Consider the following 22,923-nt stretch of genomic DNA (forward strand, 5'->3'; position numbering starts at 1 on the left):
TCTGGAAGCCCAGAAAAGCCCGAGATGGCCAGGATTAATGGGGGAATAGCAGGAAACTGCCCAGGCCTTCGTGCCGCTCTCAAATTTCCTGGGAAATTTTTCTGGGCTCGGGTTCTTAAGTAGAAAATGGTTCTTAAGAAGAGGCAAACAAATCTTGAACATCCGGTTCTGATCTAGAAAAGTTCTTAAGTAGAGGTGTTCTTAAGTAGAGGTACCACTGTTTTTGAAATGTGGGGTCATCAGTGAGCTTAGTTGTTTGGTTACAGACATTTAATTATCCAAATTAGTTAATATAATGAGTGGTAGTCACCAAGTACACCTCATAATGAGAAAAAAAGCACAGGTGTAATATGAGCAATTGAGGCATCTGTCCACACTACTGTATTCTGTGCAAGCTGCAACTACCAAGTGATCTTTGGGACAGCCCATGTAGAGGGCATATTCTTGTAATTTCACTTTATATGCAATATACCATATATTGATGAAATATTTTCTGTCTTTGAGGTAGAGGGGCGGCATACAAATCCAAATAATAAATAAATAAATAAATAAAACTACAAAAACAGTTTTCATATTTAAAACCTGTTTTTATATTTGTGAATTTCTGAAAGAGTTTGTACATGTGTTTATGTTTTCCATCAGGTCAAACAGTACTTTTTATTATTGGCTTCTTAAAGTTAATAGTCTAGAGTCACAAGTGTCAATTAAATTTACCTTACTGTGTCACACAATGCACTTTTAGATTTCTTTTACAATGTTTACATGCTGTACCCTGCTGTGATTTAAAAGCAATTTCTCCTTCACTGATTTCTTCCATCAAAATAGCTATTAAATATCTATCAATCAAATCCATGTTGGAAGCTTGTGTGCAAAATAACCCATGAAGGACAGTCTAGGTTGTTTCCTATTTTGCCATAATTTTTATGTCATTTTGTATTTTAATTTACCATGATTTGTGTAATAAGTTACAACTGTTTGGATATTCACACATTGTTATAGTATATGGCTTAACACAAATGGCTGTCTTTATGCAACATTTAAACAAAAACAAATCATTATTAGTGATCCCAACTTGTGAGGTAAACAAGGATTTTTACCACATTGTATGATATATGTACCTTACTAGGCTGAAATAAAGCAACAAGAAGAAATATTTCACATGTTCAAGTTCAATTAAGTATCCCTTCCTGTTTGGCTAGCATAAATATGGTGATAAAAAGAAAATAAACATTATGTTTATTAATTTCATTTATCATTATTTTGAACAATGCAGAATTTAAAAATAATTCTGTTACAGAAAGGATTTAATCCAGCAAAAAAATTGATATCATGTTTCTCTGAAAATTAAACTCTGTCTTATATTTTTTTTGTCACCAAAAAAAGGTACCAGTTCTTTTCAAGGGGGGGTGTTGTCCCCTGATTCACTCACTTGCATGCATCATCCCTGGCCTCTTTTTCACTATCAGAAACTGAAGAGGCCTTCAGGAACTTCTTTATCTGACAAGGCCAGCAAGGCTTTCCCGAACGCATCTTCAGCCAGTAACAGTGCTCCGGATCGATCTGGAGCTCTGTTATCGGCTACAGAAAAAGGAAAGCCTTGCTGGTTGTAGCAAAAGAAATGGGCCGAGTTGTGTGAGGTCTGGCTGCAACTATCCGAAGGTAAGTAGTAGGGCAGCTCCACCCCATCCCCACCCTAGCTTAATTTTTACCTGTGCACCCTGGAGTGGGCGGGGTCTTTATTAGGGATTATTTTGTGGGACAGGGCTTATATTGGGCACACATGTAAAAATCAAGTGTGGACATACTTTCTGAATAGGTAATATTTTCGGGGAAACACAATAGAAAGGAAGGAAGGAAGGAAAGAAGGAAGGAAGGGGGAGGGAGGAAGGAAGGAAAGAAGGAGAGAAAAGAAAGAAGGAAGGAAGGAAGGAAGGAAGGAAAGAAAAACGTTATCTTGTCTCATGATAAATATCTGCACAGTGTATGGGCTAGAGCCTCCTAACTTCAGATGATGTTATGATGCTATGATGTTATGATGCTATGTTCCTTCTTGCTTCAAATGCTCTACTATCATCCTAGTGCCGAAGAAGCCCTACATCAAGGAACTGAATAATTACAGACCAGTTGCTCTAACATCTGTAGTTATGAAAGCCTTTGAAAGGCTAGTGATGTTCCACTTGAAAACCATCATGGATCCACTGTTAGACCCCCTGCATTTTGCATACCGAGCAAATAGATCGACAGATGATGCTATTAATATGGCTCTACACTATATCCTTCAACAACTTGAATCTCCAATGACCTATGCTAGGGTCCTCTTTGTAGACTTCAGTTCAGCATTCAATATCATCATACCGGACATTCTCTTAACCAAATTAAATCAGCTAGTGGTACCTGAACACACTTGTAAGTGGATCACAAGTTTCCTAACAGACAGGAAGCAGCAGGTGAAGCTAGGAAAAATCACATCAGATACATGTACAGTTAGCACAGGTGCCCCCAAGGCTGTGTTCTCTCACCACTTCTCTCTATATACCAATGACTGCATCTCAAACGATCCATCTGTTAAACTACTGAAATTTGCAGATGATACAACAGTGATCGGACTCATTCGAGACAATGATGAATCCACATACAGACAGGAGGTTGAACAACTATCCTTGTGGTGTGACCAGAACAATCTTGAACTGAACACACTCAAAACCGTAGAAATGGTGGTAGACTTTAGAAGAAACCCTTCCACCTCTCACAATAATAGACAACACAGTATCAACAGTAGAGACCTTCAAATTTCTAGGTTCTATCATATCTCAAGACCTAAAATGGTCACCTAACATCAAAAACATCATCAAAATAGCACCGGTGGTCTTCATCCCCCGGGGCATTTTGCAGGAGGCCCGGGGGACACGGAGGCATGGCGTAGCCGCCATTTTGAATTTAGGTCGAGATCTCGCGAGGCTTCACGAGATCTCGGCCGATCATCCGATCAGAGTGGTCTGATTGGTGACGTGTCCGGGCAGAGCCTGCCAGCTCTATAAAAGGGCTGGCAGGCTCGGATTTAGGCCATTTCGCCCGGACTTTGTCGGAGGCAAACACCTGCCCGCCCTCCCTATCTTACAGTGTGCCACTGAGGGTCGCCCTAGGGGGCCGAACAGGAATTTTTGGCGGTCTGGGCACTTAGCCAGGACCGTTTTTTCACCTATTCCACACTGTGGAGACGGATAAGCTGTTAGGGGGTGCTTGCACCTGTTTTAGGTTAATTTGGCTTACCTTTGGTCATTTGGGTAGGCAGGTTAGGGGCGGAAAACTGGGTGGTGGTTTAGCAACTGCGTGTTCTCCGTTGAGCATCTTTGGGGATGATTGACAGGTTCTCTCCAAAGGCTTGTGGTATTGGCGACCTGAGCAGTTGGGGGGAACCTGTCTTTGGGTCCTGCCCATTTAATTCCCCTTGTAGGGGTTAGCCGGCGGGACTTTCCACATGCAAGTGCATGGCAAGGTCTCAGGTGAGGGAGTGGTCCCTCACCTGGATTAGCATGGAGCTACGCCCATAAGTTGCCCCGGAAGTTTATTCTACGTCATTTTCCGCCCCGGAAGCAATTGTTTGACCCTGCGGGTCCTTGTTAGGGTTATAGTTGATTATGCTAATTATGCTAATTTATTTAAATAAATTATGCAAATTTATTTTAATAAAAATGACCCAGTTTTAAATCCAGCTCTTGTGTCCGTGTCATTACTCCTCCTCTTCTGCAAAAGCACAACAAAGAATGCTCTTTCTGCGCCAGCTCAGGAAGCTCAAACTGCCCAAGGAGCTGCTGATACAGTTCTACAGAGGAATCATTGAGTCTGTCATCTGCACCTCTATAACTGTCTGGTCTGGTGCTGCAACCCAACAGGGCCGACACAGACTTCAGAGGATAATCAGAACTGCAGAAAAAACAATTGCTGCCAACCTGCCTTCCATTGAGGACCTGTATACTGCACAAGTCAAAAAGAGGGCGGGGAAAATATGTACTGACCCCTCGCATCCTGGACACAAACTGTTTCAACTCCTACCCTCAAAACGTCGCTACAGAGCACTGCACACCAAGACAACTAGACATAAGAACATTTTTCCTGAACGCCATCACTCTACTAAACAAATAATTCCCACAACACTGTCAGACTTTTTACTAAATCTGCACTTCTATTTCTACTAGTTTTTCTCATTATTCCTATCATCCTTTTCCTCCCACTTAGGACTGTATGACTGTAACTTGTTCCTTGTATCCTAAGATTTTTAGTAATATTGATTGTTTTTTCATTGCTTATTTGATCCTATCACAATCATTGTTGTACCACATGATTCTTGACAAATGTATCTTTTTCTTTTATGTATGCTGAGAGCATATGCACCAAGACAAATTCCTTTTGTGTCCAATCACACTTGGCCAATAAAATTCTATTCTATTCTATGAGAGATGCCATAGAAAGTTGTGGAGAATTACAGGATTAAGATCCTGACTAACAGATAGATCTTGGCCAATCAACCAGATATCATGATAATAGATCAAAATTCAGCAGTGATGATGGCTGTAGCCATGCTAATGGATAGCAACAACAGCAAGAAAGAGTATGAGATGATGGAGAAATACCAGGGCCTGAAGGATGATCTAGAGAGGATGTGGAAAATAAACACAAAGTAGCACTCAGGGTGGTGACTCCTTAATTGGGAGAGTGGCTTCAACAGATCCCAGGAACGACATCAGAGCTCTTTGTGCAATGCTAGATACAGAACCATCAAACTCCCAGATCTCTAGTAGAGAACCTAAATTGAGTAAGAAACATACAATCCATGGGGTGAGAAAGGAATTTTATTTACATATCAACGTGTGCATGCACATACTCATTTTAAAATGTAATTCCTAATTGAAATGATTTTGTTCAGATTGTTAAATCCAAATCCATCAAACTTGTGTAGCTTTAATAAATTTGAAATAAACAAGTGACTTAAATAGCTTTAAAATAATCTCTATCAATATGCTATGTTTTGTTAATCAGTTTAACTTGCATTCTTACACCCATATTTTAAACTGAATGGTATATCGCTACCATACTTTAATTAACCCAGTTTTCTTGCTTCATACTGCAGATTGTTAAACTCCTTGTAAGAATTGCATTTTCACAGTTCATTAACGTTAAATATCATTGCTTTTTATGGTTACGTGTTTTGAACACAGACATAGGTGTTCATAAAGGGATTTATGGATTCATATGTACAAAATGAAACAATGTAATTGTTTTACTTTTTTCTGCAGAAGGGATTCGGGGAATATGGGGTTTCCCTTTGGGCCGCTACTTGAAAGAAGAGGGATGGTTCTGTGGTCGTAATGCTAGAATGGCTGCCTGTTTGGTATGGATTCCTTTTTTCTGCTTCTTTTTGACTTGCAAATTTGTAGCTTTGGCATAGAATTCAAGGTGTGATGAATAGATCATAGTGTATCAATTAACAAAAATAATGATAATTTGTAAAAAAAATATTGCATATTGGGTCTCTGTAAGTTTGAAACAATGGACATTGGTAAAACAGAACCAAAACTGATTGAGCTGAATCCATATTTTATTAAGGTTAGAGGAGAAATGCTAATGTAAAAAAATAGAATTAAGGAAAAAGTCAGTATAATGCAGTACAATTGCCAATTTCATTAATTTTTACTGGCTCTAATGCCAGCATAGTGGATAAGATGATCTTTCTACTTTTTCACTGCAGGATGAGATCTATGATGTCTTTTTAATAGAATGACTCTATATATCCATAATGCGGTTACCCGATATTTAGATAACCAGGTTACTTAAACTTACTTTCTGGGTTTTCACCATATAGAGAACTCTATAAATTGTAAATAGGTTTGCCAAATATGCTAGTCTAGATGCAATTGACTATTGTGTTGCTCACTGTATAATGGACACAGCTGAATTTTTAAAATATGTGATATTTATTCATTTGCACTTTATATTATCATAGCATGGTGACAAGCCATGAAATGCATTCAGATTTTTTAAGTGAATATAATTTGAGTGTCTGTTCTTCTGACACTTAAATCCTCTCCCTAGTTAGATTCAAATTCATATGACTCATTAGCATTTTCACAAAAGCTAACTATAAATCATAATGGGGTAGCAGAATGTTAAACAACTCAGAGATTAGCTTTGCTTCGCTGCTTCTGGTTGCAATGCTATCCTGCCTTGAAACATCTTTCCGGTGAACCAAATGCTTATTTAATCCTTGTCTGATCCTCTTATATACTTCAATCTTTGCCCCTTTGACTTGCTCATCCTCTGCCTCCATTTTCATAATTCCAGCAAGTGCATTCAAGCGGCTGTTGCTTTCTTTGCACTTAGCTTTTTTTTCCTTTAGTAGCCTGATCAGAATAAAGATACATTCCTTTTCTCCTCCCATCACTTTGTTCTCTTCTACATTATTTTTTAAATTGGATGTGTTTTCAGAGAAACCATGTTATCATTGACCCTGCATTTGCACAATAGAAAAATATAACTAATAATAACAATATATTACATTTTTTAATGTGGTATATATGTTTAGCAAAATAAGAAATTATTCTTTTACCTCAGGGACCGCCTTCTGCTGCACGAATCCCAGCGACCAGTTAGGTCCCACAGAGTGGATCTTCTCCGGGTCCCGTCAACTAAGCAATGTCGCCTGGCGGGACCCAGGGGAAGAGCCTTCTCTGTGGCGGCCCCGGCCCTCTGGAACCAACTCCCCCCAGAGATTAGAACTGCCCCCACCCTCCTTGCCTTTCGTAAACAACTTAAAACCCACCTCTGCCGCCAGGCATGGGGGAATTGAGATCCTCTGTCCCCCTAGGCCTTTACAATTCTATGCATGGTATGTATGTATGTATGTTTGGTTTTTATATTAATTGATTTTTAATCATCAATACCAAATTACTATTGTACACTGTTTTATTGTCGCTGTTAGCCGCCCCGAGTCTCTGGAGAGGGGCGGCATACAAATCCAATAAATAAATAAATAAATAAATAAATGTCTATAGATTTTCTGTCATCCAGGTTATGGTTATCCCAAAGCTGTTTTTTCAAGAATCAGCTGGTTTTTCTGGTTTTTATCTGAAGTCATTTAATCTCATCCAAGAAGCTTCTTCAGCTCTGACTTCTTTTTTGCAGACAATAGAATTTATTTATTTATTTATTTATCTACTTATCTACTTATCTACTTATCTACCTATCTGCCTATCTACCTATCTACCTATCTACCTATCTACCTATCTACCTATCTATCTACCTACCTACCTACCTACCTATCTATCTACCTACCTACCTACCTACCTAATCTATCTATCTATTTATTTATTAGATTTGTATGCCGCCCTTCTCCGTAGACTCAGGGAACTATTATTGATTCATGCAATTCAATAGCACCTCCTGTCAGCACTAGTATTTGAAGGGTTGCGGAGTATTCCTCAAACTATTCCTATCTAAAAAGTGAACAAAAAGTCTCGGGACACAAAATTTACTTATTTTTTTAAAGTAATTCTATGAATCTGATAAAAAAAAAATTCATGTTCTCTATTCTCAGTTTCTATATATCTCAGCATTCTTAATTGTTTTTTTTAAAAACAACATTTTCTAGAGGGTTTTTTCCCCCTTTCTTTTTCTTCTTTAAATCTTAACATTTTTTAAATTTGGAGGTTTTCCAAGCTATATTTGTTTAATATATACAGTACCATATTTGGCCAGTATGTTTACCAGGAAGGACTGCAAATCATTCATTAAAGCAATTTAAACATGCATGTGCACACGCTCACACTTATACACACATACACAGAGAGGGAGAGAGAGAGAGAGAGAAAGAGAGAGATCCATTTTCAAAGCTGTGAAGCAGCTATACTACTGAAAGGGTCAATATAATTGCCTTGAGGCCCTCCCAAATATTCTTAGCATATGTCTATATGGATTACTGAAGGTAAGAACATGGCCAAGGAAAATGTATTTAGAAATTCCTTCATTTGTGAAATAGTTTGTATGACCTAATATTTATATTGATAGAAACTGGATTTTCCAAACTCTGCCCACAGCAATCCTAATCTCAGCCATCTATCTTTCCGAATTCAGTTAAATTAGATCCCAGATTTTTTTGGGGGAGGCAATTTGCTGACATAGTAAACATCCAAGAGAGTGCTGTAAAGCACTGTGGAATGGTATATAAGTCAAAGTACAGTGGTACCTCTACTTAAGAACTTAATTTGCTCTGTGACCAGGTTCTTAAGTAGAAATGTTCTGAAGTAAAAGCAATTTTCCCATAGGAATCAATGTAAAAGCAAATAATGTGTGCAAACCCATTAGGAAAGTAATAAAAGTTCGGAATTTGGGTGGGGGGAGGAGGAGGAAGAAGAGGAAGAGGACAATCGCTGCTGAAGGAAGAAGGTGAGGTGAATTTTTAAAAAACCAAAACGTTAAGGCTTAAAAAAAAAGAGGGACTCTGAGGCAGTGCCCAGAGAAAGGAAAACACTCCGTTCGCTCTGGGCTGTCCAGAGCGAAGGGAGCGTTTCTTTTTCTCTGGGTGCTGGCAGAGGTTTATTCCCTCTCCAAGTGCCCAGAGAAAAGAAAGTGCTTTGTTCACTCTGGACCGCCAAAGCCTCCTTAAGCGCCACCGAAAGGCTCCTCTGGGCCTCTAAGATGGCCAGGATTAAAGAGGGAATGTCAGGAAACTGGCTGGGCCTTCGTGCCGCTCTCAAATTTCTTGGGAATTTTTTCTGGGCTCAGGTTCTTAAGTAGCAAATGGTTCTTAAGTAGAGGCAAAAAAATCTTGAACATCTGGTTCTTATCTAGAAAAGTTCTTATGTAGAGGCGTTCTTAAGTAGAGATACCACTGTACCATTGCTATTTCAGTTATATATTTTTATAGCTGGAATCAGGTTGGATTACAGCCACACTGGCAGACATCTTCTAAAAGTACTGTACAGTAATACCTCGTCTTACGAACCTAATTGGTTCCCAGGGGAGGTTCGTAAGGCGAAAATTTCGTAAGACGAAACATTGTTTCCCATAGGAAACAATGTAAAATGAATTAATGCGGGCAACGAAAAAAACTGCAAAAAAATGCCGCCGCCCGGCTGTCACCTTTTGAAATAGCCGGGGGCTTCTTAGCGTTCTCCCAATGCCGAACCCGGAAGTTCGGCAAAATTTTGGGTTCGGGTGGCCGCCAAGAAGCCCCGCCGCCCGACTGACACCTTTTGAAACAGCCGGGGGTCTTCTCGGGGGCCTCCCGAACGCTGAACCCGGAAGTTCGGGTTTGGTGTTTGGGTTCAGGAAGATGCTGAGAAGCTCCCCGGCTGTTTCAAAAAGCAACAGCCGGGAGGCGGAGCTTCTCAGTGGCCTCCCGAACCCAAACTTTTGCCAAACTTCCAGGTTCGGCGTTCAGGAGGCTGCCGAGAAGCCCCACCGCCCGGCTGTCGTCTTTTGAAACAGCCGGGGGGCTTCTCGGCGGCCTCCCGAACACCAAACCCGGAAGTTCGGGTTTGGCGTTCGGGTTCAGGAGGACGCTGAGAAGCCCCCTGGCTGTTTCAATAAGCGACAGCCAGGCGGCGGGGCTTCTCAGCGGTCTCCCGAACCTGAACTTTTTCCAAACTTCTGGGTTTGGCGTTTGGGAGGCCGCCCAGAAGCCCTGCCACCCAGTTGTCACCTTTTGAAACAGCCGAGGGGCTTCTCGGCGGCCTCCCGAACGCCGAACCCGGAAGTTCGGGTTTGGCGTTCGGGTTCAGGAGGACACTGAGAAGCCCCCCGGCTGTTTCAAAAAGCGGCAGCCGGGCGGTGGGGCTTCTCAGTGGCCTCCCGAACCCAACCTTTTGCTGAATGTCCGGGTTTGGCGTTTGGGAGGCCGCCGAAAAGCCCCGCCGCCCGGCTGTCATCTTTTGAAACAGCCGGGGGGCTTCTCGGCAGCCTCCCGAACGCCGAACCCGGAAGTTCGGGTTTGGCGTTCGGGTTCAGGAGGACGCTGAGAAGCCCCCCGGCTGTTTCAAAAAGCGACAGCCGGGTGGCGGGGCTTCTCGGTGGCGGCGGCTGCAGGGTCGTAAGACGGAAAAAGTTCGTAAGAAGAGGCAAAAAATTTCCGAACCCCGGGTTCGTATCTCGGATTGTTCGTATGGCGAGGGGTTCATATCATGAGGTACCACTGTACTTCATAATTATCACTGGTAGTCATCATTTAAAGCAGAACCTCCTGATTTGGTTGAAATATTGTTACTACTTCCAATAAGGACATCTCCTTCAGTCTACCTGGGAAAAACAGAAAGGAAGTTGCCTTTGAATAGCCCAAAATCCTAAAATGTGTAATAAGCCATGTGATAATTAATTGTGAAATACAAAAGAAGCTGCCAAGTTATGCAATCTTTCACATGGGGAATATTTTAATGAGAAATCTTCTTACTTAACTAAGTAAGCCAAAGCTAAAGATATATAAAATAAGGTATTGAGAAGAAAAAGAAAAATGTAATAAAGAAGGCAAAAATCATACCCATAGAATTTTAAATACAGTCAACTTATTTTGGTTGGCTAAGGTACCTATTAATTATCTCCTAAAATAAGATTTCCCAAATAGTTATAGTTAGGTATTCCAGCTTTTCTGTCTATGTTATTATGTTACACATGAAGAAAATGGCCAGTAGGTTATTATGTATGCAAAAAACATGGTTTAAAGGCTTTAACCCAACTCTATCCAAAAGTTCTTTTTCTCTGATCAGAATGTTTGCAAAATTGTGGTTGCAGCGCTTGGCTTGGAGAGAGAGCAGTTGTGGGTATATTTTCTAAGGACCACCTTTTTTTCTTTTACTAGCACTGATATCAGGCTGTGAAGCTTATTTTGGGAATTGTCCTAAAATAGTTTTTGATTTTTAGCATATATTCATTCCAGAAGATGGCTGAAGAGAGATCATCTGGATATCCTGACTGGATATTCGTATGCATTCTTGTTTGGCTGACTCTGTTATTATTCATTATGCTCAATCTGAGCACAATGAACATTAGGCTCAGATTGTAAAATAAGGAAGATAATTAAAAGTTCACCTTTTTGGAAAGATTGACAATAGCTTTGCCCATTCAAAGAAAATATTTTATCTCTGTGTAGCCAACAAATTGCAAATTGTCTAATGGCTAAATATATCCTCTTAATAACACTTGCTGTAATTATAAAAAGTTTAATTTTTACTGATGTAACATTGTGTATGATTACATACAGGGGTTTTTGGGGGTGGGTGGGTAGGGAGAAACAATAGTTGAATTCCACTCATTTTGGCCTCTTAACAGTTTAACAAATGATTTAGGAGCATTGTTCTGCCATATTAAAAATAGTATGTTATTAGGCATTTCAATCTTCAGTGTGTATCCTATCTCTAACTATGAATATGGTACTGTAGAAAAAATAGGAAGGAGGAAGTTAATTTGAAATGTATAATTTTGTATTAGCTCTTTTTAAAGAATAAAAGCTGTTTGAATGTTAACAGTTCATGTAAAGTTTTTAACTGGTAAAATGTAGAAAGTAAAAATATAATCCCATGAGATTAGTCACTAAAATACTGTATTTGAATGACGTTGTTATTCATTCAGTGATCATTGTTCATATTTACAGTGATCCCCCGATTATCGCAAGGGTTCCGTTCCAAGACCCCTCGCGATAATCGATAACTCGCGATGTAGCGGCACGGAAGTAAAAACACCATCTGCGCATGCGCGGCCCTTTTTCCATGGCCGCACATGCGCAGATGGTGGAGTTTGCGTGTGGGCGGCGGGTAAGACCCTTCGGCCGCCCAACAGCTGATCTGCTCCGCAGCGCGGCAGCAGCGAGGAGCCGAAGATGGGGTTTCCCCGTTGCCGCTTGCCGCTTGCCCGTCACCCGCTTGCCCGGCCGCTCGCTTGCCGCTTGCCCGTCACCCGCCCGCCCGGCTGCTCGCTTGCCGCTTGCCCGTTCACCCGCCCGCCCGGCTGCTCGCTTGCCGCTTGCCCGTTCGCCCGCCCGGCTGCTCGCTTGCCGCTCGAGAGCAAGAGGGGGAGAGATAGAGAAAGAGAGAGAAGGAAAGAAAGAGATGAGAGAGGGAGGAAGAGAGTGTGAGAGAGGAAGAAGCAAGAGAGAGAAAGAGAGAGAGAAAGAAAGATGAGAAAGGAAGGGAGTGACGTCATCGGGTGGAAAAATCGCGATATAGCGATTCGCAATGATCGGGATCGCGAAACTCGGGGGATCACTGTATATGTAATTATGAGAATGGAAAATAAAAAAAACCTTGAAAACAAAAGCTTATAATAAAAGTTAATAAGTTAATATAAGATGTGGAATAAATCAGGCAATAAATAGCAGCTGTGGAGTGTTGCTATTTTTCAACCAAATGTGTGGATGCCGGTCAGAATCTAGTTAAACAAGTAGGGAATTTTATAACTCTGTATATACCACATGTAATGCTTCCCCCTCACCTCTTGATAACTGTTCAGAACTATTTTAAAATGAATAATAAATAAATATTGCAGTAATGAAGTTACATGGAAATCTTAAGAAATAAATAATAAGTATATTTTTCAAGATTGCACAAAACCTTGAAAACAGTGCAGCTGCTTTTATTATTACTAGAGAATGTTGAATTTACAGTTGCATAGAATTTAAAGCAATTCTTCAGAATCATTTGCAAATCATGCACAGCCTGGTTTGTAGCTTTTGTTACTAAAGCCTAAACAAAACTTCCTAATAGTGTTCTATGTTTCAAGTGTGACAGAGCATAATAATTGAATGAACTGAATTTAGAGTTAGAATTAGAATCAATGAAGAGATAGTATCTAATATTAGCTTAGAGATTGTGGATTGATGTTCTACTTTATTAAGTTTATATATTAATGAGGAGATACTGATGCATTATTTTGTAATTTTGCAGAAGTAAAATGGTATCTTGCTTAATCTAATAATTTTTATTTTATGATTGCACATTTCAAACTATATTGTCACTTTGAAGCCATATGTTCCAAATGTATGTACTTGACTTTACTGAAAATGAACTAGGAAACCAAGAGACTAAAATTAATTATTTACTAAGTTTAGAAAAAAAAATGTATAAAATAAACAGCTCAGTATCATGTTGGGTTTTTGCAGAAGAGAGCGTTTGTATGCATATTACAAACACAAATACAAATATGTTTTCACATGAAGTGATTACATTTTTAAAGAAGCATCTTAATATATAACTCATTAAAATATTTTTATTTCATGAAGTCTGCTTATTTATAGTTTATCTAAATAAATAATATTTATTATTTAAACTATTATTTAAACTGTAAATTATTAGATTTGTTATAAACTGTTTTTATTGTGTTGTGAGCCGCCCCGAGTCTACGGAAAGGGGCGGCATACAAATCTAATAAATAATAATAATAATAATAATAATAATAATAATAATAATAATAATAATAATAATAAATACCATAATTTCTTTTTAAAGGCTCTGGAAAGAGTTGCAGTTGGTCAGATGGTAAGTAATATCTGTTTAACCATTCTAATGACAGTTATTTTCTTTCTTTGAATACTTTGAACATATGATATTATGTTGAACTTTGTAATTTGCTAGAGTGGAATAGCTGGCAAAGCTTGAATTGGAGATAGATTGATATTTTGCATCATCAGCACCATGACATTTTCTGGCCTTTATGATAAAATAACTGAATAATTTATTCAGTTAATTAAGAGTGACTAAAACAGAAAGGACAGATTATCCTCTGTTAACAAGTTCCTTAATTGGAACCGAAATTTGCATTGATAAATGATGTCATAAAGCATGAAGTCATCTAATCATACTACTTAGCATGACAGATCACCAGTGGTCATTAAGCAAGGATATCACTTGTCATTTACAACTTCTTGCTGGATTTGTCATTGACTTTGCTTGTTGGAACTGGCCAAAGAAATTTGCAAATGGGAAGGTACATATATGAGACATTTTTTTCAATGCCTCATAAGTTTGAATGGTCACTGTGAACAAGTGGCTGTTAAGGAACATCTGCAAATTAAATCAATATAAATGATTTGTGAGTCTTATTTCATTGCAGTACCCATGTTTAAAATCAATCCTGATTGGTTGGATTGAGGATAGTATAATATAGTAGTATAATTTGATTATTACTGTTTTGAACATTATTTTTTCAACAGTAAAGGAATTAAGGTACAAGAATGCTATATTGATCTTTAAAAATTCATATTTTTATAATTCAAAAATAATGTGTGAGTTGTGTGCAAGCAGTTCTCCATTCATTATTTCTGTTCCAGAGATCTTTCAAATTGGACCTGTATATGATGATGTTACATTGGCATGTCTTATTCTGTAGTACTATTGTGTCTATTCGCTAATCTCTCAGGCTAGGAATTATTTCTAAATAATTATCCTGAGAAGATCATAGAGTTTCATTTTTCCATGTTGAATAGTAGTGCATGTCCTTATTAAGAAAAGAAGCCAACATTTCCAATAGAATATAGATAGTAACTCAGGATTTTTTTATTATGGGCAAATGATTATGGAATAAAGTACAGTGCAGACTAAATTAATTTGACAAATTCTTCTATTTATTAATATAGATACTGTATATAGTTACATGGAGGAACAAATATAAGAATACCTATATTTTTTTCTACAGATTTAATAGCTATCTCTTAAGGTGAATTGTTTGCATTTGGGTTCTTTCATGTTTTTCCTGTAATATAGCCAAAGTTTATAAATAATGAATATTTTGTCATCCCCAGTTTTATAACTGGGGAGCTGCCATTATTTCCTTATAGTATGGCACTGCTGGTTTCATAAGAATGGTTACCAAATGTTTATTTCTAGACTGGAATAGCATTAATTTAAAGCTAGATTATTCATCATCTAATTCATATTGCAACATTTAACCAGAAGCGCACTGGTTAGATTGAAATGGCTTCCTAATCTTGGCCAAAACTCCCAATAAATCACTTTTCCTAAATATTATTCTTTCATTTCTGAAAATATAACAATAGTAAAAATTTGGAAGCATTTACTTTAATTTGCTACAAAGGCTAGATGTTGGCAGGACTCTAAATATTGTTTTTTTTAATAAATCAAAGCTAAATTTATTTTATGTAAAAGTTAAATACCGTAAGTACTTCATCATTTATCATCCCTTTTAAAATATGCACATAAACTGATTCTTCAGTTCACCAGGTTTATAAACCATTGTGTTCCTATTACAAAACTATAGATCTTAATGGGATTTATACATGATGAATTTGACCCTGAATTTTAAGAACGCTAAAAAATGTTCTTTCTTAGATATTCTTCAATACTTTGCATTGTTTTAGAAACATAGTATTATTTGTACCAAGAAGGGAAGATGAAGTTGTTAAGGAGGGAAAAAAGACACTTATTTGCAAAGTATTTTCACCTGATTTTAGGGAGATTAAATGAGTTCATTTCTGTGGTCCAATTACATACCTATTAGCATAATTTGATCTATATGGCTTGTCATTCTTATAGCTTTATTTTCAATTCTGTCAGTACAAAACACTGCACAACCTTTTCTGCTGGTTGTGCTATTTTTTTTCCCACTTGGCAGCAATATATTAACAGAGCAATATTCTATTTTAGTAATAAGAAATTTCCTATTAACATTAGATGAAATGAATACAAATTGAAGATAGGCAATAATTGTTGCTGTTTTGTTTGCAGAGTACGGTTGCAGCTTTACTTATTGTTCTTTGATTTATTCTAGTTACCCACAGAATCTTTGTTTTATCGGGCTGTGCTACAAGTTATTGTAGAAGAATGTTATGGCATCAAGAGAAGGTAATATGCTGCAATTTTATATTTTGTTATAGAAACAGAACATTTGCATCTTATTGATGTTAAAATCTGAGAACAATAAAAGAAAAGCTGTAATAATAATAATAATAATAATAATAATAATAATAATAATAATTTATTAGACTTGTATGCTGCCCCTCTCCGAATATTATTTTGTCTTTTTGGATAGAGAAAAAAATATCTGTAGATTTGACTTTATCAGTAAGCTAACCTTTTGAAATGTGCTTTAATTCTGTGCCATCTCAGAAGTGAATATACAGTAATACCTCATGATACGAACTTAATTGGTGCAAGAAGGAGGTTCGTAAGACGAAAGGTTCGTAAGACGAAACATTGTTTCCCATAGGAAACAATGTAAAGTCTATTAATCCGTGCAACAAAAAAAACCCCGCAAAAAAACGCTGCTGTCACTTTTAAAACAGCGGGGGGGGGGGGGGCAGCAGCTGCCACAGCCGCCGGCTTCCCCGCCGCTCGCCCGCCCAGGATGCTGACCTGCTGCCTCGCGGGGAAGCCGGGCAAGAGCGATCTTCTGCCGGCCATGGGCGAGCGGCGGGGAGTCACCCATGGCTGGCAGAAGATCGCTCTACCCCGGCTTCCCCGCGAGGCTTCCCCCCTCCTCGCCCGCCGCCCGCCCGTCCAGAATGCTGACCTGATGCCTCGCGGGGAAGCCGGGCAAGAGCGATCTTCTGCCGGCCATGGGCGAGCGGCGGGGAGTCACCCATGGCCGGCAGAAGATCGCTCTTGCCCGGCTTCCCCGCGAGGCTTCCCCCCACCGCCGCCGCCCGCTGGCTGCGAGCGCTCTGCCAGGCGGCCAAGAAGCATTCAGGGCGAATTGACGTGGAGGAATGGGGAGCTGAAACCGGGCGGGGGGGGGGGGTCCGGAGAACAATGCCTGGCGCCGCGCTCCGATGCCCGAGCTCCTTTCGCCTGCGGCTCCCAGCCCACCGCCTCGCTGGTTGACTTTTCCTCCTGCTCAGCCTCGCCTCGGCCTTTGTGCGCGGCTTGTCCCGACAGCCCCCCCACCCCAGCACTTTGAATCCAGCAGCTTCTGCTGGATACGGGCGGTGGGTGGGACGAGCGGCGCGGAAGCCAGGGGCTTGGCAGCTCGCCCCGCCCACCGCCCGTATCCAGCAGAAGCGGCGGGATTCAAAGTGCTAGGGTGGGGGGGGGCGGTGTCCCGACATCCCCCCCACCCCAGCACTTTGAATCCAGCAGCTTCTGCTGGATACGGGCGGTGGGTGGGACGAGCGGCGCGGAAGCCAGGGGCTTGGCAGCTTGCCCCACCCACCGCCCGTATCTAGCAGAAGCGGCGGGATTCAAAGTGCTGGGGTGGGGGGGGTGTCCCGACAGCCCCCCCACCCCAGCACTTTGAATCCAGCAGCTTCTGCTGGATACGGGCGGTGGGTGGGACGAGCGGCGCGGAAGCCAGGGGCTTGGCAGCTCGCCCCACCCACCGCCCGTATCTAGCAGAAGCGGCGGGATTCAAAGTGCTGGGGGGGGGTGTCCCGACAGCCCCCCCACCCCAGCACTTTGAATCCAGCAGCTTCTGCTGGATACGGGCGGTGGGTGGGACGAGCGGCGCGGAAGCCAGGGGCTTGGCAGCTCGCCCCGCCCATCGCCTGTATCCAGCAGAAGCGGCGGGATTCAAAGTGCTGGGGTGGGGGGGGTGTCCCGACAGCCCCACCACCCCAGCACTTTGAATCCAGCAGCTTCTGCTGGATACGGGCGGTGGGTGGGACGAGCGGCGCGGAAGCCAGGGGCTTGGCAGCTCGCCCTGCCCACCGCCCGTATCCAGCAGAAGCGGCGGGATTCAAAGTGCTGGGGTGGGGGTTGTCCCGACAGCCCCACCACCCCAGCACTTTGAATCCAGCAGCTTCTGCTGGATACGGGCGGTGAGTGGGACGAGCGGCGCGGAAGCCAGGGGCTTGGCAGCTCGCCCCGCCCACCGCCCGTATCCAGCAGAAGCGGCAGGATTCAAAGTGCTGGGGTGGGGGGGTGTCCCGACAGCCCCACCACCCCAGCACTTTGAATCCAGCAGCTTCTGCTGGATACGGGCGGTGAGTGGGACGAGCGGCGCGGAATCCAGGGGCTTGGCAGCTCGCCCCGCCCACCGCCCGTATCCAGCAGAAGCGGCGGGATTCAAAGTGCTGGGGTGGGGGGGGGGTCCCGACAGCCCCACCACCCCAGCACTTTGAATCCAGCAGCTTCTGCTGGATACGGGCGGTGGGTGGGACGAGCGGCGCGGAAGCCAGGGGCTTGGCAGCTCGCCCCGCCCACCGCCCATATCCAGCAGAAGCGGCGGGATTCAAAGTGCTGGGGTGGGGGTTGTCCCGACAGCCCCACCACCCCAGCACTTTGAATCCAGCAGCTTCTGCTGGATACGGGCGGTGAGTGGGACGAGCGGCGCGGAAGCCAGGGGCTTGGCAGCTCGCCCCGCCCACCGCCCGTATCCAGCAGAAGCGGCGGGATTCAAAGTGCTGGGGTTGGGGGGTGTCCCGACAGCCCCACCACCCCAGCACTTTGAATCCAGCAGCTTCTGCTGGATACGGGCGGTGGGTGGGACGAGCGGCGCGGAATCCAGGGGCTTGGCAGCTCGCCCCGCCCATCGCCCGTATCCAGCAGAAGCGGCGGGATTCAAAGTGCAGGGGTGGGGGGGGTGTCCCAGACCTGCTGCCTTTTCCCGCGCCCGCCGCCGGCCCGATCCTGCGCCTCCTACTTCCCCCCCCCAGCCAAAAATACAAAGGGGTCTCCGGCGGCAGACCGTCTTTGTGTTTTTCACTGGGAGGGGGGAGCAGGAGGACCTTCCTGACTCCCTCCCCCAGCGCCGGACCTCCTGCCCTCCCTCCCAGCCAAAAACCCAAAGCGGCCTCCCGAACGTTTTACATCTTACGAACCTGCCGCCGCCGCCGAGAAGCCCCGCCGCCCGGCTGTCACCTTTAAAACAGCCGGGGGGCTTCCCAGCAGCTTCCCGAAGCCGAACGCCAAACCCGAACTTCCGGCTTCGGCTTCCGGGAGGCTGCTGGGAAGCCCCCCGGCTGTTTTAAAAGGTGACAGCTGGGCTGCGGGGCTTCAAACGCCGAACCCGGAAGTTCGGGTTTGGCGTTCGTAAGATGAAAAAAGTTCGTAAGAAGAGGCAAAAATTTTCTGAACCCCGGGTTCGTATCTCGGGTTGTTCGTAAGACGAGGGGTTTGTATCTTGAGGTACCACTGTATGTGGCTCATGGTTGAACTGTAAAGTTGTAAGATAGGTCATTATCACTGAAGAATGAGAATTGTATTTTAGAATACAGAGAGTCCTTGCTTATTGACCATTTAAATTTTACAGCTCATTTATGATCTTCATTCCATTTAGGTCATATAATTACTGTACATACAATAAATACATTTCTATTTTTGTTTTTAATTAAATTTCACTATAACATTTGCAGTAGTGTTAATATATACCTTTAGTATATACAATGTTGCAGTCCTTTTGTCAGCACAATTGTACAGGGGTAAGCAAAGTTGGCTATTCTATGACATGTGGACTTCAACTCCCAGAATTCCTGAGTTAACATGATTGGCTCAGGAATTCTGGGAGTTGAAGTCCACAAGTCATAGAAGAGCCAACTTTGCATACCCCTGGGCTAGCAGATAAAATGATAGGAAGCTAGCTTGTACAGAGTGAAAATGGCATTGATTCTCCAGAATTTCATACTATTATCTGTTTCAGACCTATCAGAACTGGCCAGGTACTAAAGAGAGAGAGAGATTTAAAAAAAGAAAGAGAGAGAGGGAGAGAGAAAGACCAGTCCATATTACATCTCTGGTAAACCAGGCTGAGGAAGATAAGCCAAGACATTTCTTCAAAAGAGTGCAGAATTGTTCTTCATAGACTGAGCGTCTCTTTGTGTATGATGTTAGAAAAATAACAAAAGAAATAATTTGTCATTTCAGTGACCGTAATATTGGGAAAGTATATTCTAAATCATCTTCATTTTTGGATTATGTTAGAATTTCCTTGAAAAAGCTTGAACTAGATGAATCAAAGGTAAATATTTGCTTATAAATTGAAATTCATATAATGGACACTGCAGATTATTTCAGTGATTTGTTTGCTAATATAAATTATGCTGATATCAAGGAGAATGTGCAGTTTTGTAAATGCTGATGATTAAATCTAAGTTATACTGTATATAATAATCATTGCCAAATTCTAACAGATTAATATTTACGGTTTATCAGAGCCATGGTGGCACAGTGGTTAGAATTCAGTACTGTAGGCTAACTCACTGCTCACACCAGGAGTTTAACTCTCAATGGCTCAAGATTGATTCAGCCTTCCATCCTTCCTAGGTTGTTGGGGGCAATATGATGACTCTGTAAACTGCTTAGAGCGGGTTGTCTTAGTATTATTTCTATTGCCATTTATCTGAGAAATATTTCCCTATTTAATCTACTGTAATTAAAAACTAAAATGTCATGGATAAATGATGCTAGGACAGCAATTACAGAAAATGTTGGGACATTGCATACCGCATACCGGTGCAACATGTATTCTAATTCAGTGAAAATTTAAATAAGCATTTATCAATATTTTTATACAGTTTGAAGTCTTTCCGCTTCTCTGGCAAATCACAAGGAAACAATAGTAGTAACAGTAATAATAGCAAACCATATTGATTAGTCAATTGATCAAATACAAGAAAATAGGTAAATTAACCTTGATAAGCGGTAGTAAACAAGAAACAGATTTGATGATATATTAAAAAACAGGAAATTTCTATGTTTGTTTTAGTTTAGCAGCCTGTAATGTGAATATGAGTTTTGCTACCATAATCTGTTATGAAACATGATCTACTAAAAAAAGGGCTATGCAAAATATACATATTGGAATAAGTGTTCGTGAAGCAAGTTATGATACCAACATTTGTTTTAGCAATGATTTAATGTATTGTGGTATTGCAAATTTTAAATATAGCTACTGTGTGAAAAAGAATATTTGTAAATAATTTTGACTTCTTTTTATACATAGATTGTCCTACCATTTAAACTATCTAGAATAATCTATCTGTACATGTTGATAGCACAATCTCATCTTTGCATTGAGCTTTATAAATATGTTGCTTCTAAGACTACAGTACACATTTCCCTAACACACTGAATGATAATATGCCCATAGCTATTAACTTCTCAATAGCCTATCTTACAGCCTATTTGAATTGTATAATACCCCCAACATTTTTGCCAGAGAGACAAGTTACTATATGACCAATAATGATGATCTATCCTTTCAACCTTTCCTTTTTTTCCTTTAGAATTACTATTAATTCTATCATTTGCCCATGATGAAATATCTTGATATATCTTTGGCCTCATAGTATTTAGCCAAAATACATATAACTAAAATAGTCACACACTCTTATATTTCATACCTGTTCACTACTATATGTTAAACTATCTCAAATTCAGGGAATACTGTATTTTTCGGACTATAAGATGTACCAGTGTATAAGACACACCAAGATTTCAAGGAGGTAAGTAAGAAAAAATAGTTTTTGTCCTGCCCGACCCCTAGGAGCAGTCTGCAAGCCTCCCAAATCCTCTGTGCACTCTGTTTTTTGCAAAAATGGGACACACAGAGGGTTTGGTAAGCCTGCAAAGTGCTCTTGGGGGTTGGGTGAAGGCAAAATTTCCCCCATTTTTGAAAAAAACAGCCAATTTTTCACCCATTTTGTGTTTTTTCCTTCCCCCAGCCCCCACGAACACTCTGCACCCCCCATTTTTGTGAAAAACAGGCCCATTGTGGGACATGGAGGCGTGGCTTCGGGAGGCTAAAAATGGCTTTATTCGGTGTATAAGACACAGCGAGATTTCCACCCTCTTTTAGGAAGGAAAGGGCTGCATCTTATACTCCAAAAAATATGGTAGATGAAAACTCAGGGAAGAGAATGTTTTAATCTTCCATTGATTTGTCTTCTTATTCAGCAGCAACAATGGCTTTTAATAAGTATATAAAATACAAATTGGCCTTTCAGCAGGAATTACTATATGTCTACTTTATTGAAACTGGGTCCTGCACAGTATTTTATATGCACATTCATATAGAACTAGAACTAATTAATGAGAAACAACTAAAATTAAAAAAATCAGGTTTTGCTGATAAAATTATCTTCAGTAGCAATGGTGCAATTGTAACAATAGTTTACTCAGATATAAGCCTGGTCAAATTCACTGGAACTTATTGTCAAGAAAACTTCAGTATGAAATTATTTGCAGCTGTTTAGAATTTGGTTTGCCTGCTTCTTATTAGTTTGAGTTTTAATGCAAATAGATAATCTAAATTATGATAAGCGTTTCAGTAAAAGTATTTTTACTGAAAATAAATCAGGCATTTGTGGACAAGACAATGTAGTTTCATTGTCAAGTGAGATTATGAAAGGCTGATAGTATAGTTGTAAAATCTTTTATTTATGCAATATTTCAAGGATAACTGTACTTTAAATATAAATTCACATGCAATGTTCATGACCCCAATGCCAAATTTCAGTTTAATCTGACAGTTTTAACAGCTGTAATAGCTACACGAATCATCTGACAAACTACAGACTTCAGTTTAAAGTAAGCAAACTGAAAATTTAATAAGGTGTTAGGGAAGAAGGAATAAATCCCTGATAGATAAACATTCAAGATCAAATAAGCATGGACTTTTATTATTGGTATTTTTTCCACTATTAAGAGTTGATGACCTCTTTTATGTAACTATATTATGGCAACTTCTTCATAAAAACTGCATGTAACCTTATATTTATATTCTAAAGTTTTAGTAATTTGGAGATACAAGCTTCTCCTTCAGTTCTTCAGAAGGTATTATATAGTTGCATGAAAAGATCATTGTGAAATTTAATCTGCTACTTTAGGCAGAGTGGACAGTTCTTGGATGTCCAAGAAAAATGGATTCAGTCATCACGTTCTTTCCTTCCTATGTGACTTGTTTTCTGTCCATGTTTGAGCAGATCAGTTATATCAAAAATATAGATGGTATAAACCATCATTTGCTTCTAACCTAGAAATTTGGCTAAAATTA

General features: G+C 40.8%; 1 protein-coding gene across 1 annotated transcript in view; it reads left to right on the forward strand.

Moving 5' to 3' along the window:
- METTL25 (methyltransferase like 25) overlaps positions 1 to 22,923 on the forward strand; it is a 43,113-nt gene that overhangs the window by 14,240 nt on the left and 5,950 nt on the right. Inside the window, exons 6-9 of the mRNA XM_070755770.1 lie at positions 5,295 to 5,389; positions 13,488 to 13,517; positions 15,766 to 15,839; positions 19,794 to 19,887. Coding sequence (XP_070611871.1) covers positions 5,295 to 5,389; positions 13,488 to 13,517; positions 15,766 to 15,839; positions 19,794 to 19,887 — 293 coding nt within the window. The remainder of the gene's footprint in view (positions 1 to 5,294; positions 5,390 to 13,487; positions 13,518 to 15,765; positions 15,840 to 19,793; positions 19,888 to 22,923) is intronic.

Source organism: Erythrolamprus reginae, chromosome 6, assembly GCF_031021105.1.
Source record: "Erythrolamprus reginae isolate rEryReg1 chromosome 6, rEryReg1.hap1, whole genome shotgun sequence".
In the NCBI taxonomy this organism is placed as follows: domain Eukaryota; kingdom Metazoa; phylum Chordata; class Lepidosauria; order Squamata; family Dipsadidae; genus Erythrolamprus; species Erythrolamprus reginae.